The 19151-nt window shown below is 40.7% G+C and overlaps 1 protein-coding gene across 1 annotated transcript in view; it reads left to right on the forward strand.

Annotated features, from left to right (window-relative positions):
• The window catches only part of SCAI (suppressor of cancer cell invasion), a gene marked incomplete at its 5' end in the record, with an annotated part of 135728 nt that overhangs the window by 113449 nt on the left and 3128 nt on the right, over positions 1–19151 (forward strand). Inside the window, 3 exons of the mRNA XM_082843584.1 lie at positions 8518–8590; positions 11460–11633; positions 11826–11926. Of these exons, the coding sequence (XP_082699710.1) occupies positions 8518–8590; positions 11460–11633; positions 11826–11926 (348 nt within the window). The remainder of the gene's footprint in view (positions 1–8517; positions 8591–11459; positions 11634–11825; positions 11927–19151) is intronic.

Raw genomic sequence — 19151 nt, forward strand, 5'->3', positions numbered from 1 at the left:
TCCTCTACCTTAACCCCTGACGAAAGGGAAAGAATTCAAACTGCTGCCCGAAACCATGCAGGTCAGGTTCACCTTACCGACAACTCCATGCCCGCCGGAGCGACTGCCGTACCTGGCACCGATCCAGGCTGGACTTAGATGGCCAAGATGGCCGTCGTAAATGCGACCTCATGATCCAATGCCTCCTGGCTGGCATGCAGGCTGCCGCTCATTAGGTAGTCAATTTTGAAAAACTAAAAGAGATAACCCAAGAACCTAACGAAAATCCAGCTATCTTTCTCAATCGCCTTACAGAGGCCTTAACTCTCTACACCTGGCTGGACCCCGACACCCCGGCAGGGGCAGCGGTCCTAGCCACCCGTTTTATCACCCAATCAGCCCCAGACATCCGAAAGAAATTAAAATGGGCAGAAGACGGCCCTCAAACCCCTATTCGAGATCTGGTAAAAATGGCCTTTAAAGTCTATGATGGCCGTGAGGATTTGGCAGAATCCAGCCGACAGGCTCGGATGCACCAGAAGGTGGCTCTCCAAACCCAAGCTCTTGTGGCCGCCCTAAGGCCGGCCATCTCCCATGGATCACAGCATCCACGGGGTCCGCAAAAGGCAACCCCGCCGGGGGCCTGCTTCAAATGCGGAAAAGAAAGCCACTGGGCTCGCCAGTGTCCCAATCCCCAACCTCCTTCTAAGCCGTGTCCCAGCTGCGGGCTAACGGGCCACTGGAAGAGTGACAGCCCTACGGCTGGCCCTCCCTCAGCGTCTCCACGCGGGGGGGGGGGGGGGGGGGGCAGGCCGACTCAACGGCATTACCACTCGAACTGCTGGGATTGGCTGACGACTGACGGCGCCCGGACTCGAAGACCCCCATCACCCTCGCCGAGCCCAGGGTAACGCTACAGGTAGCGGGTAAGTCCATCTCACTTCTGGTGGACACGGGGCTACCTATTCGGTCCTGCCTACTTACTCCGGGCCAGTTTCTCCTTCCCAGATCTCGGTCATGGGTATTGATGGCAAACCATCCTTCCCACTCCAGACAGGTCCACTCCCATGTCATATCGAAGGACTCCCTTTTACTCATTCCTTCTTAGTCATACCATCCTGCCCAGTTCCCTTGCTAGGCCGAGATGTCCTTTTCCACTTAGGGGCCTCCCTCCAGCTGGTCAGACTTGACCCTAAGGTCCCCTCCTCCCAACTCCTGCTTCCTCTTCTCGGCCTGTCTCTAGAACCCTCCCCCTCCTATCCCCCTCTTCCAATCACACCGAACCCAATCAATCCCCAAGTCTGGGATACTTCTAAGCCCATAATAGCAACACACCATTCCCCCGTTCTCATCTGCCTAAAGGACCCCTCCAAATTTCCATCAAGGCCCCAATTTCGCATCTCTGAGACTCACCTTAGGGGCCTACAACCTATTATCACCAGACTCCTAAACCAGGGACTCCTTATCCCCACTGACTCTCCCTGCAACACCCCCATCCTGCCTGTCCGCAAGGCCTCTGGGGATTATCGCCTTGTCCAGGATCTCCGACTAATCAATGAGGCCATAATTCCTCTCCACCCAGTAGTACCAAACCTTGCTCTCCCATATCCCCCCCCCCATCCACAACCCACTTTACGGTTCTGGATCTCAAAGATGCCTTTTTCACTATCCCCCTTCATCCCGACTCCTATTTCCTCTTCACCTTTACCTGGACGGATCCGGATACTCATACTTCAGTCAGCTCACCTGGACAGTTTTTCCCCAGGACTTCCGCGACAGTCCTCACCTCTTTGGTCAGGCGCTGGCACGGGACCCCACTTCCTGCTCCCTTACCCCCAGCACACTCCTTCAATATGTAGATGACCTCCTCCTTTGTAGCCCATCTCTCAGCCTCTCAAGACAACATACTGCAGATCTCCTCAATTACCTTGGCTCTCGTGGTTATCGGGTCTCCCCAGCCAAGGCTCAGTTATCTGTATCTTCTGTAACCTACCTGGGGCTCCACCTTACCACTACCACAAAAGGTCTAACAGCCGACCACACCCGGATTATCCGTGAACTCCAGCCTCTGGAAACAGCGGAACAAATTCTCTCCTTTTTGGGCCTTATAGGATTTTTCCGACACTGGATCCCTAACTTTGCTCTCCTTGCTAAACCCTTATATCTAGCCGCTAAAGAAACCCCTCAAGGACCCATCACCTCTCCTTCCGCCATTCGACAGGCCTTTCTCATCCTCCGTAACGCTCTGATATCTTCTCCTCCCCTTTCTCTGCCCAACCCAAACCGACCTTTTCACCTTTTTGTGGATTAACGGGCCGGAGTAGCCACTGGACTCCTTGCCCAGCCTGTAGGGCCTTCCTACCGCCCCGTGGCTTATCTCTCCAAACAGCTAGACCCAACCATTCGGGGATGGCAACCATGCCTTCGGGCCCTAGCAGCGGCAGCCGAACTGACCAAACAAACACTCAAACTGACTCTGGCCCACCCACTAAGCGTGTTTTCCTCCCACCGGCTGGCCGACCTCCTAGGCCACAAGTCTCTCTCCCTCCTGGGCCCCTCCCGCATCCAGAAGTTCCACCTACTGTTCATTGAAAACCCAGCTATTTCTCTTGATCTCTCCCCTCGCCTGAACCCGGCTTCCCTCCTGCCTATCTCTGTCACCGGGGGTTTTCCATCGCATTTCTGCCCTCATGTCATAGAACCCTTCAAACCACCAAGAGAGGGACTCTTTGACACCCCTCTTTCAAATCCGGACCGCACTCTCTTTGTGGATGGTAGCTCAATACTCGGTCCTGACGGACGCCGACGGGCAGCCTATGCGGTGGTAACTATCTCAACTATTATCCAGGCTAACAGCCTCCAAGAAGGGACAACCTCTCAAAGGGCTTAACTGATAGCACTCACGAGGGCCCTCGACCTCTCTAAGGGCCAAAGGGCCATCTTTCTCTCTATGGTCGCAGGCATTTCCCTTGCCTCCTCTCTCGTTGCTGCGGGCATCGGGGGAGGAGCCCTAACATACAGTGTCTCAACATCCCGTGACCTAGAACAGAAACTCCAGCTAGCCATCGAGGCTTCTGCCGCCTTCATCACCTCCCTCCAGTGCCAGATCACCTCAGTAGCCCGAGTTGCCCTCCAAAATCGACGAGCCCTGGATCTCCTGACGGCCGACAAAGAAGGTACCTGCCTCTTCCTACAGGAGGAATGCTGCTATTACATCAATGAAACAGGACTCGTCGAAGACAACGTAAAAGCCCTCCATCGCTTAAGAACTCCAACGCAAACACCAACAGTCCGCCTCCCCAATTCCCGATTGGGGGCGATCCACCGTCTATACCTGGCTAACACCAATCTTAGGCCCCTTAATTCTCATCTGTATCTTGCTCACGTTTGCTCCCTGTTTTCTTAGGTTCCTTCGCAGGCGCATGGAGGAAGTCTCTCGGGTGGCCACAAACCAAATGCTCCTCGGCCTTTACACCTTGCTTCCTACAGAACCCCCCACTGGTCTCCCCTAAGCCTCAGACCTCTGGTCGCCCGACTCCCCTTTCGACGCCCCCATTCAGCATGAAGTAGCCAGAGATCAGAACGCCGCCCCATTACACCAAAGATGTCGGGATGTAAGGCCAACTGGCCCGAGGCAGGGGAACACAATCAGATTCACAGGTTGCATCAGACGGAAATTCTCCGGACCACCCAGTTCCAGAAACTGCCCTGGAGACATTCCAGACCACCCAGTTCCAGGAACTGACCTGGGGACTTTGAACCCAGCCCAGCCTTCCCGCCTTTCGAGGGGCGGGACTAACGGTCCCCCAGGATACCTGAAAAGACCACCAAATAAGGAATACCCTGCGCCCTCCCAGACGCACCACACCCCTTTCCCTTCTTCCCCTATAAAATCTTGCCCGCCCGGGTGCGACTTCTCTGGCCCCTTTCTCTCGGACCAGTGAACCTCGCCCGGGAGCGCTTCCTAATAAAGCTCACTTGAAGCTTTCCTCTGTTTCGCGGTGCCGTTTGTTAAGATCCGACCTTACAGATTCTTCTTGTTATCCTTAAAATTATCTGAGGGAAATTCACTGAGCCCTAGAATGATGGTACTTTCATCCAGAGAGGGTCTGCATTTGCTTCTGTTAGACACCTAGAGGCACTGCCATTTGGGGACCATGTGTTTGGGGTTACCTAGGTGGTATGAATCTGGGCTACAAACATGCAAGAGGTCTGGCTTACAGTTACAACCATCAGGACTGTTTGGTTCGTTTGTTTGCTCTGTGTCTGCTCTGCTCAGCACCAAGAAAATTTTCCTGTGGTCCCCCGAGGCATGGTCCTGGGGGGCAGGAAGGTGTGAAATTTGGTTTTGGTTCATCCTACAGTAAGGGTGTAGCCCTTTGGGATTCCAATTTAGCAGGGCCAGTTTTCTGTTAGACTCCATCTTAGGCAGACCCTGAGCTGACTGCTGTCCCCTTCTCTGCATAAGGTCTTTAAAACCTAAATGCAAGTGGCTCTATTGATTGCCTCAGGGCAAAGGAGGCCTGCCGTCAGCTGATTTTCTTAGCCTCTTCTGGTTTTGCCTCATCTCTGACCTGTCACTGGAGTGCCCCCGGGCTCCATCCTTTTTCCTCTTCTTTTCCAGCTACAACAGACTGCCCTAGATGCCCTCACATAATTTCATGACTCTAATTACTATCTCTATGCTGACACTTTCCACATTTATATCTCCAGCCCAGACCTTTCTCAGTTACTCCAGACTTGAATATAATCTATATACTTTACATCTCTATTTGGTGATTCTCACAGAGATTGCAAAGCTAACATGCCCAGGACAGAATTTCTAGACCTCTTCCAGATCCAGCTTTCCCCATGTCAGTTAATGACTATTGTGCTTTTATAGTTGCCCTAGCCCAAATCCTTAGTTTCATTCTGGACTCTTCTTTCCCTCACACCCACATCCATTTCAGAATGTTTTATTGGTTATAACTAATAGATCCAGAATCTTACCACCTCTGCCGCCACCATCCTGGTCCATGCTACCATCATCTCTTCCCTGAATTATTGCAGTAGCCTCCTAACTAGGCTTCCTCCTTCTGCCCTTGCTCTCCTACAGGGTGTGGCTGTAAGTCAGATTATGTCACTTATCTACTCAAAATCTCCGAAGGCTCCTCATCTCACTCAGAGTAAAGGCTTCATGTTTTCTGCCCTCACATGCCTCCTCCCCACCTCATATGCATCTCTGATCTCTTGCTGGTCTCCCTATCACTCAGTTCTCTTCAGCCACAATGACCTTGCTGTTCCTCAAACATACCTGGCAGTCTCCTGCTTAGGATCTTTGTGTTGTGTTCCCCCAACCTTGAATCCTCTTCCAAAGATACCCACATTGTTTTCCACGTGTTTAATCAGCTGAAGCCTCTTAAGAGAGTTCTCCCTAATTGCCCTATTTAAAATTATATGCCTCCCCAGCACTCTTTATCCACTTTTCTTACTTTATTTTTCTTATAATCATAAGTTAGCTTCTATATAATGCCATGCACTATTCTAACACATTTAATCCTCACAACGCAAGGTGTTACTTTATCATCCCCATTTTACTGATAAAACCAAGGCACAAGGTGGCTGATTTGGGATTTAAATACGGTCTGATTATAAATCTTTCTGTGCTGCTAACTACTCTATTCCGTCTTTCCATATGTAGCACTTGTCAGCTTCTATAATATTATATAACTTCTTTATTTTGTTTACTGTGGGTCTCTACCTGCCACCTCCACCCCCATCTAAATGTCAGCTCCAGGAAGACAGGTTTAGGGTTTTTTTAATCTGTTTTTTGTTTTTTTTCTTAACTACAGTATCCCTAGCACCTAGAACAGTGTCTAGTTTGTAGGTTCAATGAATATCTATTGAAGAAAGATACATTTATTTATTTATTTATTTATTTATTTATGGCTGCGTTGGGTCTTCGTTGCTGCACGTGGGCTTTCTCTAGTTGTGGTGAGCAGGGGCTACTTTTTGTTGAGGTACACGGGCTTCTCATTGTGGTGGCTTCTCGTTGTGGAGCACGGGCTCTAGGCATGCGGGCTTCAGTAGTTGTGGCATGCGGGCTCAGTGGTTGTGGCTCACAGGCTCTAGAGCACAGGCTCAGTAATTATGGCACATGAGCTTAGTTGCTCCGCGGCATGTGGGATCTTCCCAGACCAGGGCTCGAACCCATGATCCCTGCATTGGCAGGCGGATTTTTAACCACTGCGCCACCAGAGAAGTCCCTAAAGTTGTAAAATGTTTTAAAGTCTCAGTTAAATGGATAATTTCCTGGGAAAAAAATATCTAATGACTACAAGAAGGGAAATCTGAAAGCCCAATCACAGGGTATGAAATAGTATGAGGGAAGTGATCAAAGTTATCTCCTTTTTCTCCATATAAAAAAGGCTCTAGCCATTTTGAGTTCACCAATAAATTCTTTTAAACTTTTATAATCTGCACAATTCCAGAGCAATGGAAAATATCAGAAATATCCAATTCATTCTATAAAAGGCCACAAGACATTTATATGACCTTGAGCATTTCCTTGGTCTTTTCTGAGACTCTTTTTCCTTCTCTGTAATAATTTTATAGGATTGTTAAGATTATGGGTTAGGAGCTAAGAATCCTAGGAGAGTCCCTGGAAAATAGTTAGCACTCAATAAATGTTAGGAATCATTATGATAATGATACTATTTCAAGACAAGAATAGCACATACAAAAAACTCTATCCCAGATTAGTTTATAATTATAGATTAGAAAATTTTAAATAAAATGCTAATAGACCTACTAATAGAATAATCTATCTGAATAATGCATGAAGGTTCCATATATGAAAATCAATCAATATTGTATTCCGTGTTACCTTTCACCCATTTTTCTATTAGGACAGTGGTCTTTTTCTTATGGATTTGAAAAAACTCGTAATATTTTTCCCCAATTCATCATCTAGCTTTTTGTTTTGCGGTACGCGGGCCTCTTACTGTTGTGGCCTCTCCCGTTGCGGAGCACAGGCTCCGGACGCTCAGGCTCAGCGGCCATAGCTCACGGGCCCAGCCGCTCCGCGGGCATGTGGGATCTTCCCGGACCGGGGCACGAACCCGTGTCCCCTGCATCGGCAGGCGGATTTTTAACCACTGCGCCACCACAGAAGTCCCTAAAGTTGTAAAATGTTTTAAAGTCTCAGTTAAATGGATAATTTCCTGGGGAAAAAATATCTAATGACTACAAGAAGGGAAATCTGAAAGCCCAATCACAGGGTATGAAATAGTATGAGGGAAGTGATCAAAGTTATCTCCTTTTTCTCCATAAAATATTTTTTATTTTTGTAACTGGGTTTATCAATCTTAATTATAATAGTTAGGAAGATCTTCTAGATGACAAAAATAACCCTTATTTTCTTTCAGCACTGTTATTGTTTAATTTTTTTTACATTTAAATCAGATATATTTGAAATTCATCCTAGGTTTTGGTATGAAGTATGGAGCCAACTTTTTTTCTAGATAGCTATCAGTTTTTCCTACCAATTCCAACCATCATCTTTAGCATATATCCTTAAGCCCTGTCTATTTTGGGGTCTAATTATTTTTTTTGTATTGGTTTTCTGCCTCCTCTTATGCTGTGGCACATATTTCTAATTGCTGAGGCTTTGAAGTATGTTTTGGTGTCTGATAAGTCTAGTTCCCCCTCTTTGCTCTTCTTTTTCAGAGTTTTCCTGGCTAATGTACCTTATCTGTATGCACTTTAGAATTTCTTTCAGCCACGGAAAAAAATCTGTGGCTATTTTTGTTGAGCTTGGTTTAAATTTTAATAAATTATTGAAATGACATTTTTAGAATGGGTTCCCCTCTGAGAACACAATATATCTTTCCATTTGTCCAAGTCTTCATTTTTATCATTCAGGAGTATTTTTTAGTTATTTTTGTTTTTTTCACTCCTTATTAAGTTTACTCCTAGGAGTTTTCTTTCTTGTTTTACCAAACAGTCTATGATTTTACTTCCCATGCAGATCTGCCTTTAGGGAAAGGATATTCTTAATCATGCAAAGAGTAGTGGGTGTCAGTTTAATTCTCACCGTAAATTAACACATTCACATTCTGGTTTTATACATCATTCTGTATGAGCAATTAATATGATTCACAATGAGAGATGAATCCAGTCTTCACATACCAGTAAGTCAGGTTTTAGAGCCTGTGAGGCTGAGAGCCAGATCTTGGCAAATTTACCCTTGTAAATATTAGTGTATGTTGCCCAATGGAGCAGCCTCTGGATAAACAGCCAGATGCCCTCTCCCTGTGACACTTCAACCATGTGTGTGCCTTTACTTTAAAAATCAATAGCTCACTTAATAAACTTCACCACTTTAAGAAAACCTGTTATGCATGTTAAACTTGAATGACAATCTTTTCAGCTGTTACTGATGTTTCTGCATCTGTTTATAAGTAAAAGGACCCAATCTATACACTAATGATATGCTTTGGAAAGTTACTATCATTGGTCAAATCTTTAATGAAAGTTTTAAATTCTTATATATTACAGAATTTCACAAACTTATTTGGACAGCCACTAGTCTGCTTGCTTTCTCCTACAGCATATCCAAAAGCTTTACAAGGTATGTTTTGTCATTCCCTGTTGTATCTGTAGGTTGCAAATAAACTTATGTCTACATTTCGAATAATACTGCTCTGATCTTTGTCTCCCCCACCTATAGTGGTCAGTTGTGGATTTACAGAGTTTGATGTGGCAAGTGTCAGTCTGAAATAAACCCCGAAGTCTTGCCAACAACCAGAATTCTTTAATGGGCTACTGTTAGGCCTTGAGATAATTCTAAAAGAAATGATAAATCATCCCTGAGAAAAGAGTAAGGTTTTGGTCCCTTGCTACTGGGGAGCTCATGATTTGTGAATTTTAAAATTTGTGTTGCAGGTGTGCTGGGTCGTCATCCATATAGCATGACTTCCTCCAGCTCTGGCTACATATTTTAAGTATCTTTTAAGACCATGAGATTTCTGGTCTAGAACACTTCTCAATCTATGCCTAAGTGTTAGAATAACCTAACTGGCACAACTTAAAGGGTGTCTTTTATTCACATTTTTACCTCGCATTTTTAAAATAAAAGAACCTCTTCTCTGGGTGCCAGAGAGACAGGTCAGTGTTTTGCCTTTTCTCAGGTGGCTGAGAAATGAAAACCTTTTTGTCTTTAATAATTTGTCCTCAGTAAGCAACACATAAAATCTAATCTAATTCCCAGTCATTAAGCTAGGTAAAATACTAAACAAACCTTAATCCTGTTTTAGCAGTACTTGTCACTGTTTCACTATCTCCCTAACTGTGAATAGTGCTGATGTCTCTCTGTGGGAGATGGCATTTTACTGCTACTTCCCAGCCAGAAGTCCTGTCTGCTGACATAGTTTGACACAGGAAGTGATGGTCAGCATTTGAATGCCCGAGAGAAGCTGGAGACTTTTCACCGTTGTTTTAAGGTAAGTTCTGCTATTTAACAGGGAAAAACATGTAGAAATACTAAGTTCATGTATCTAAAAGGCAAATCACTAAGGGATAGAACTTACCTTCAAACAACGGTAAAGCTCTCCTGCTTTGAGGACTTTGTTAACCTCTTTCTTATAATTTTTGGAGAAATGTAACCCCTTCCAATTGCGAGTACTTTTTGCTATCAAATTTTCCTATCAAGATGCAGCTTTATTTTAAATTGCATGAACCTAATGGGTTAGTACCACAATTATTTAATCTGAAAGGTTTTATTGTGAAGAGGGTAAAAACACAGACTCTGGAGGCAAACTGATTGTGTTTGAATCCCAACTCAGCCACTTACCAGCTATGTGACCTTGGGAAGTTACTTAGCCATTCTGTGCCTCAGTTTCTTTCCTATCAAATGGAGATAATAATAGTACCTACCTCATTAAATAATTCTGGGTACACAGTAAGTATTCAATATGTGCTAACTATTGTTATTATTAATATGGTTAATTGAAATACATGTCCTTAACATTTTTTAGTCCAGTATCCTATTTTTTGTGCTGTAAAACTTAGACCTCTAATCCCTTAAAAGTGTCCCATCTGGACACAAAACTAGCAGATACCTAAGTATTTGGAACGTCAAATTACGTCCCTGCACCTCTGGTATCTGAATTCTGCAGTTCTCTCTTTAACCAAGAGTCACTTCATTCATTCAACAAGCATTTATTCCACATTTATTTATCAGGTGCTGTGCTAGGTAGAAGATATAGACAACCTAACAGGCAGTTACTGTAGGTGCTCTGAGGGTTTCACAGGAGGAAGCACATGTAAGGTGAACTCCTGACCAGCCCTTGAGGGTTAAGAAAGTGGATGAAATGATGTCTAAAGTTGAGTTGAAGGATACGTAGAATTAGATAGGGGTGGGAAATGGTTGAATAAGAGTGTTCTAGCAGAGAAAAAGCATGCGAGCGTGTGAAAAATGACTTGGGGAGGAGCTTTGATGGAAATGGGGAGATGATGTTGGCCAGAGTGAGGACAGTGGCTGGTTAGCTGGAGATAATAATCCTGGAGAACCAGTAGGGCTTGATGTTGGGCTGGATGAGAGGGAATCAGGGAGAGGAAGGAAGCAGGGATGGACTGCCAGGTGTCTGGCTGAGGTGCTGGTAGAAATGATAATCCTGGATAAGAAGCAGATTTGTAGGAGAACAACGGGAAAGAATCTACTGACAAGTTTTGATATGTTGAGTTTGAGGTTCCTTTGAGAGTTAGGTTGAGTATAGTAGTCTGGAGTGCCTCTGTCCAATAGAAATATAATGGGAGTCACACATATGATTTTAAGTTTTCTAGTAGCCACATTTTTTTTTAAGGTAGAAACAAACAGGTGGAATGAATGTTAATGAGACATTTATATTTTATAATGCGCAGTGTGTCTCAATTTGGACTCATCACTTTTGAAGTGTGTCTGGTGGCTACTGTAGGACAGCGCCGTTCTGGACCTAAGGAGCCTATTTAGGCTGCAGATAGGGAACTGGGAATTAGTATGCATATAAATGATAACTGAACTTTGTGCATAGGTGAGATCAGCAATGTGGAGAAAGAAAATACTGATATTTAAGGGATAGGAAGAGAAAGAGCAACTAACAAGGAGAATGAAAGAGATTGGCAGTTCTAGTACTTCTCAGAGGGTTCCACTAGGAGCTGCCCATGATCCAGCACTTGCCATATTTGCATGGAAGTTGTTAGTGGGAGGGGGAAAAAAAACAAAGGAATATGTTCATTTTCCATTTCTCTTAAGTTTACGAGGCTCTATCTTAAGTTCTTTTCAGCAGAAAGCAATGTACCTGGGATATGTTTTTGTAGTTCCAAGCCGAATGTACTTTGTTGAAGTATACTTTAATGATACAGCTTTAATTTTATACATTGTCAATATATTAAAATGTTCCTCAAAAGCCTCTCTTTTTGCAAAACTGTTGTCTATATATATAACATGTTTGTTATTACAGATCAATCTCAACGAGGTAGCCTCTTCACTCTCTTTTTGAACAATCCTCTAATGGCCTTCCTATTTGTCTCTGGATTGTCAAGCATGCGTAGAGGCCTATGGGAAAAGTGTCAAGAATATCTTCGAAAAATCAACCGCGATATTGCCCAGCTACTGACCCATTCACGTTCAATAGGTACCCTACTAATCTAACTGCACACTTAACAGAATGTACTATAATGGTTTAAAATTGTTTAAATTGTTTGAATTTGTAAAGGTATTTGTTGAAGGCAGGAAAGTTGAGAAGGTTTTCCTGAACATTTCTTGCCTTTTGAAATGTATTTTCCACTTAAGTATCTTTTTACTGTCACTTTTCTCCTCTTTGCAGATCAGGCATTTCTCCAGTTTTTTGGAGATGAATTTCTTCGCTTGCTTCTCACAAGATTTATCTTTTGTTCAGCCACCATGAGGATGCACAAGATTTTTCGGGTAGGCAAAGAATATCATTAAAGATCAATTTTGCCATTTTAGGTATTTAAGAGTCATATATTTCACTTGTATTAAATAAACTTTGACTAGATCCAATATAATATTCACATATTAATATGTAAGGTATAAAGATGAACAATCTAAGGCACATCTGAGTAGCTACCACCCAGTTTAAGAAGCAGAAAGTTTTCATTACCTTTGAGGCCCCTCTGTGGGTCCTCCCTGATCCTGTCTCCCCTCTTTAGTTTTAATGAAACTAAAACCCTGAATTTTATAATTGTCATTTGCTTTTCTTTATAGTTTTGTCACGTTTTTGTGTTCCTACACAACATGTTCATGGATCCATATTGTATGTATTCTTCTACATCTTGCTTTTTGACTCACTGTTACATTCCTGAGATTGAGCCATGTTGATGACTGACTGTAGCTTTCATTCATCCGTTTTCACTACTATATAGGATTCAATTGTTTGACTATACATCCCAAATTACTCATTATCTACTGATAATGGCCATTTGGGTTGTTTCTGGTTTGTTATTATTATAAACGATGCCACTGTGAAATCTTCCATCAGTTACCTGGCACACATATATAAGATTTTCTCTGCAGAACATACTAGTAGTGGACTGCAGGGTCAGACACTGTAGATGTATTCAGCCTTACTAGTTAAAGCCCTGGTTATACCAGTTTACGCTTGCAGTAGCTGTGTGTAAGAGTTGCTATTGGTCTAATCCTTGCCAACACTTGTTGCTGTCATTCTTTGTGTTTCATGTGAATCTGGTGGGTGCAAGTAATAGCTCATTGTGCTTTCAAATGTCATTTCTGGGATTACTCTTGAGGTTGAACAACTTTTCATATGTGTTACTCTGTGTTCGTCTTTATGAAGAGTGTGTTCAAGTCTGGTCTGTTTTGCTCTAAGTAGATTGTTTCTTTCTGTGTATTCATGTAACTAACACTCTTCAGTGAGGTTTTAAAAAATTTAGCCATTTTTCACTTCTTATAAGTAACATTTGGTTCTTTTTCAAATATGCTTAAATATTCTCAAAAGTCTTTTGCCATTTTTAGTTTTAAAATATGATATTTTTTCCATTTTATGACTGTAATTTTAAAATGTGGAAGAGTTTTGCAGTGAATACCCATATACACACTAGCTGGATTCTGCAGTTAACATTTTGGTATATTTGCTTTCTCACATATTTGTCCATTTATCCATCTCTCTTTTCAATTATCAGTTCATCTCAGTTTTTGATGCATTTTGAAGTAAACTGTGGACTTCACCCCTCAACACTTCATCATGCATATAAATAACTGAAAATTATATTTATTTACTTCTTTTTTTAATGTAAAGTTTGCATACAGTGAAATGCACAGAACTAAAGTGTACCATTAGATGAGTTTTGACAAATACATACTCCTTTGTAACTCAAACCCCAATCAAGTAATACAACATAGCATCATTCCAGAAAATTTGCTCCACACCCCTCTCCAGTCAGTCCACTACCCATTATCCCAGAGACAATGCTCTTTTTATTATTTTCACTACAGATTAATGTCACCTATTCATGAACTTGAATTATACAGTGTAAACCTTATTTGATCAAGCATGTTCTTAATATTCATCTGTGTTGTTTCATGTAGAAGTAACTCATTCCTTTTGAGTAGTTCCATTTTCTGAATATATCACAGTTTATTTAGGCCTTCTCTTTTTTTTTTTTTTTGGCTTCGTCAGGTCTTAGTTGTGGCACGCGGGACCTTTGTTGAGGTGTGAAGGATCTTTCGTTGTGGCGCACAGGCTTCTCTCTGGTTGTGGCACGTGGGCTTCTCTCTGGTTGTGGTGCACGGGCTCCAGAGTGCATGGGCTCTGTAGTTTGCGGCGTGAGAGCTCTCTCATTGAGGCCTGCGGGCTCAGTAGTTGTGGCGTGTGGGCTTAGTTGCCCCGTGGCATGTGGAATCTTAGTTCCCCGACCAGGAATCGAACCCACGTCCCCTGCATCAGAAAGTGGATTCTTTACCACTGGACCATGAGGGAAGTCCCCTAGGCCTTCTCTTTTTGATGAACACTTGGGCAGTTTTAAACTTTTGACTATTATAGATAAAGTGGCCATGAACATTCCTATACAAGTCTTTTCCAGACTTACGTTTTGAATTTTCTTGGTCATAGAGTAGGTATGTCTTTAGTTTTATAAGAAACTGCCAGACTTTTTCTCAAAGTAGTTTTGTCATTTTCTTTTCCCAGCAACTGCATGTGAAAGTTGCTCTACATCCTTGTCAACACATAGTGTTGTCAGTCTTAAATTTTAACCAGTCTGTTGGATTTATAGTAGTATCTCATTGTATTGGTTGGCCAAAAAGTTCATTCGAACCTTTTGGCCAACCCGTAGTTTCAATTTGCATTTCACTGATGAATGAGGATATTGGACATCTTTTCATGTGCTTGTTAGCTGCATTTTATTCCATTCTGTTGGCTTGCCTTTTCGTTTTCTTAACAGTGCCTTTGAAGACTAAACTTTTAAAATTTTGATGAAGTTTGAACGAATCAATTTTTTTTTCTTTTGTGGTGTGATTTATCTGAGAAATCTCTGTCTATCCCAAAGTCACAAAGATTCTAGGAGTTTATAGTCTTAGCTTTTACATTTAGTTCTATGATATGAGTTAACTGTTGTTTACAGTGTGAAGTAAGGGTTAAAATTTCTTTTCAGTATGAGTATAAAATTGTTCTAGTATCTGTTGTTGAAAAGATTATCCTTTTTTCATTGAGTTACTGTTGTTATTTTTTGAAAATCAGTCAACCATATATGTATAGGGATATTTCTAGACTCTAAATTCTGTTCCATTGACTGATAGCATTTTTCTCTAATATACTGCTGCCTTGATAATTGTAGCTTTATAATAAGTCTTGAAATCTTTGTAGTGTGAGCCCCCCCTGCCATTGCCAAAATGTTTTATGTGTTTTAATAGTTCTAGAAGATCCTTTGCATATCTATGTGAATTTTATATTTTGATTGGGATTACATTTAAATCTATATAATCAATCTGTAGAGAGTTATATTTTAATAATATTGAGTCTTCCAATGAATTAATATGGTATATCTCCCCATTTATTTAGGTCTTCTTTAGTTTCACCAATATTTTGTGGTTCTCATCATACAGGTCTTACATGTGTCTTATTAAATTTATTCCAAAGTATTTCAAGTTTTGATGATTTGTAAATAGAATTATATTTTTTATTTCATTTTCCAATTATTTGTTGCTGATACATAGAAACAAATGTTTTTATGTATTATCAGCTAATAATGTTTTCTAAATTAACCTGTGGGACTTCCCTGGTGGTCCAGTGGTTAGGACTTCACATTCCAATGCAGGGGGTGCAGGTTCGATCCCTGGTCAGGGAGCTAAGATCCCACGTGCCTCGTGGCCAAAAAGCAAAACATAGAACAGAAGCAATATTGTAACAAATTCAATAAAAACTTTAAAAATGGTCCACATCAAAAAAATCTTAAAAAAAAAAAAATTAACCTGTATCCTACAGTCTTGCTAAATTGAAGTATTTGCTTTGTTACCTTTCTGTGTATTCCTTAAGGTTTTCTATCTACACGATCATGTCATCTTCAGACAAAGGCAGTTTTACGTCTTCCTTTCCAATCTGTATGCCTTCTATTTTGTGTATGTGTGTGCTTTTATCAGGGCTAGGTCTTACAGCAAAATGGTAAATAGAAGTAATGTGAATGAATATTCTTGCCTTGTTCCTGGTTTTAAACGAAAAATTAATCATTTACCATAAGTTATAATGTTAATTGTTAGTTTTTCATACACACCCTTTTTCAGGTTGACTGAGCTCCTTTCTCTTCCTATTGCTGAGTTTTTATCAGGAATGGGTATAAAAGATTGTCAAATACTTTTTTCTGCATTAATTGATCCTGATAAATATTAATTCTGTTAACATGGTGAATAGCATTGATTGAACCTTGTATATCTGGGCTAAACACATTTTGTGGTCATGTATTATCCTTTTGCATTGTTTGATTCATTTTGCTAGTATTTCCTTTTGGATTTTTGTATCTGTTTTTATGAATGATTATGGTATGGTATTTAATTTTTTCTTGTGATGTCTTCATGTGGTTTTGTTATCAGGGTAGTGCTGACTTCATAAATTGAGTTGGGGTGTGTTTCATTCTCTTGTATTTCTTAAAGAGTTTCTTTTCAATTGGCATTATTTCTTCCTTGAATGATTGGTAGAATTCATCAGTGAAGCCATCTGGACCTGGAGTTTTCCTTTTGGGGATGTTTTAAATTATGAATTCAGTTTCAAAGGCTATTCATGTTTTCTATTTTGTTCTTAGTTTTAATCACTTGTGTCTTGCAAGTCATTTTCTAATTTATTGCCAAAAAATTGTTGATAATATTCCTTTATCCTTTTAGTCTCTGTAGACTCTCTAGTGATTTTTCATGACTCATATTGGTAATGCTTCCTGTCTTTTTTTTTCCCAGTCTAGCTAAAGGTTTGTTAGTTTTAATGATCTTTCCAAATAAACAGCTTTTACTTTCATTGATTTTTTTTACTACTGTTTGTCTCTTTTTTACTTAATTTATTTCCATTCATACTTTATTATTTTTCTTCTTTTTAATTAATTTTATTTTAATTTGCTCTTTTTAATTTCTGTTTTAAAACTTAGATTGAGGGCTTCCCTGGTGGCCCAGTGGTTGAGAGTCTGCCTGCCAATGCAGGGGACACGGGTTCGTGCCCCGGTCCGGGAAGATCCCACATGCCGCGGAGTGGCTAGGCCCATGAGCCATGGCCACTGAGCCTGCGCGTCCAGAGCCTGTGCTCCGCAACGGGAGAGGCCACAAGAGTGAGAGGCCCGCGTACCGCAAAAAAAAAAAAAAACTTAGATTGAAAACCTTTTTCTCTTCTAGTACAAGCACCTACCCTTTAAGCTTAACTGCTTTAGTTATATGATTTCAATACTTTTAACTTTATTGAGACTTGTTTTATGACCCAGCATGTGAATTATCTTGGTGAAGATTCTTTCTGCACTTGAAAAGACTATGTATTAGATGCTATTCTAATACATGCTATTAGATGTATGCTTCTGCTATTATTAGATGGAGTGATGTATAAATGTCAATTCAGCTTGATGTTCCGAGTATATTTAATAGTGTTCTTCAAGTCTTCCATACTCTTTTTTTTTTCTTTTTGTGGTACGCGGGTGTCTCACTGTTGTGGCCTATCCCGTTGCGGAGCACAGGCTCCGGACGTGCAGGCTCAGCGGCCGTGGCTTGCGGGCCCAGCCGCTCCGCAGCATGTGGGATCTTCCTGGACCAGGGCACGAACCTGTGTCCACTGCATCAGCAGGCGGACTCTCAACCACTGTGCCACCAGGGAAGCCACAAGTCTTTCATATTCTTAACTTATTTTCTGTCTGCTTATTCTATCCCTGATAGAGAAGTATCTAAACCTCTAATTATACTTGTGAATTGGTTAGTTTCTCATTTTGGTGCTGTTTTTTCATTGTTCATTTTGAAGCTGTTATTGAGTTTGTACATACTTAGAGTTGTTATGTCTTGTTGAAATTACCCATTCATCATTATGAACTGTCTTTATGTGTGGCAGTATTCCTTGATCTGCAATCTATTTGTGCAATATTAATATAACTGTACCACTTTTCTTCTGGTTTGTGTTTGTATGGAAACTCTTGTTTTATTCTTTTACTTTTAACCTATATCTGTCTTAATATTTAAAGTGGAATTCTTTTCAACGGCGTTAGGTCCTGCTTTTTTATCTAGTTTGACCATATCTACCTTCTACTTGACATTTTTAGTTTTAAATTACATTTAAAGTAAGTATAATTCTTAATATAGTTTGAGTTAAATATACTATTATTTGTTTTCTATTTGTCCTGGCTGCAGTTTGTACCTTTTTTCTTTCTCTCCTGCCTTCATTTTCATTTGACTTAGTTGAGGTTTTTTTTTGTTTTAGAATTTTATTTTAATAACGCTGTAGATTTATGCTGTATCTCGTTTTGCTTTTTTAATATCACTTTACATTTAATGTAATTATCTGACAATAGTATTCTTCCATTTTCTCCCTCCCGGTCTCTACTATTATTGTCATTTGACTTTTGAGTATGATATATACTATTTGATACTTTGTGGTTATCATAGCATTAAACAGTCAATTATCTTTTTTTTTTTTGCCACGCCATGCAGCATGTGGGATCTTAGCTCCCTGACCAGGGATGGAACCCGCACACCCTGCAGTGAAAGTGTGGAGTCTTAACCACTGGACCGCCAGGGGAATTCCTAAAAAAATTTTAATGAGGAGGAAAAGCTTATATATTTATTATTTCTGGCACTCTTAATTTCTTTCTTTAGATTTAATCTTCCATGTGGTATCATTTTTCTTACCACAGAATTTCCTTTATAATTTCTTATAGTGCAAATCTGGTGGTAATTAATTCTCTCATTGCTTATTTATCTGAAACAGTATTTATTTCACTCTGGTGTTTTGTGAACCATGGGTTATTTAGAAATATGTTATTTAGTGTTTAAATTTTGGGAATTTTCAAGATATCTTACTGATTTCTAATTTAATTCCTTTGTGGTCAAATAGTATGCTTTGTATTGTTTGAGTCCTTTTAATTTATTGAAACGTGCTTTATTGTCTAGAATGTGGTCTATAATGGTGCATGTTCTAGGGACACTTGAAATGAATGTATCAATATATGCTGCTACTGTTGAATGAAGGGTTCTATAAATGTCTGTTAGGTCTCGTTGGCTTATAATGTTGTTCAACTTCTTTATAGCCTTACTGATTTTCTGAATAATTGTTCTATTATTACAATGTGTAATGTGTGTTTTCTTCTGGCTGTTTTTAAGATTTTCTCTTTATATTGGTTTCCTACAGTTTGATTATGATGTACTACTTTGATATGCTTTTCTTTGTTGCTTTCTTCCTGCTTGGGGTTTATTGAGCATCTTAGAGCTATCTAAATATCAAGATATTTAATATATTTTAGAATATTTTTGGCCATTATTTCTTCAAACATTTTCTCTACTCCTCCGTTTCTCTTTCTGGAGCATCAATTACATATATGTTAAACAACCTAATATTGTCCTACAGGTCAATGATTTTCTTTTTTTTTTTTTTAAGTGAAAAAAGGTTTATTTACATGCTCTTCATTTTTTTAAATGTCTGTTTTCTCTCTGTGTTTCAGTTTCTGTTGTC

The sequence above is a fragment of the Leucopleurus acutus genome, assembly GCF_964270905.1.
Source record: "Leucopleurus acutus genome assembly, chromosome: 7".
Lineage (NCBI taxonomy): Eukaryota > Metazoa > Chordata > Mammalia > Artiodactyla > Delphinidae > Leucopleurus > Leucopleurus acutus.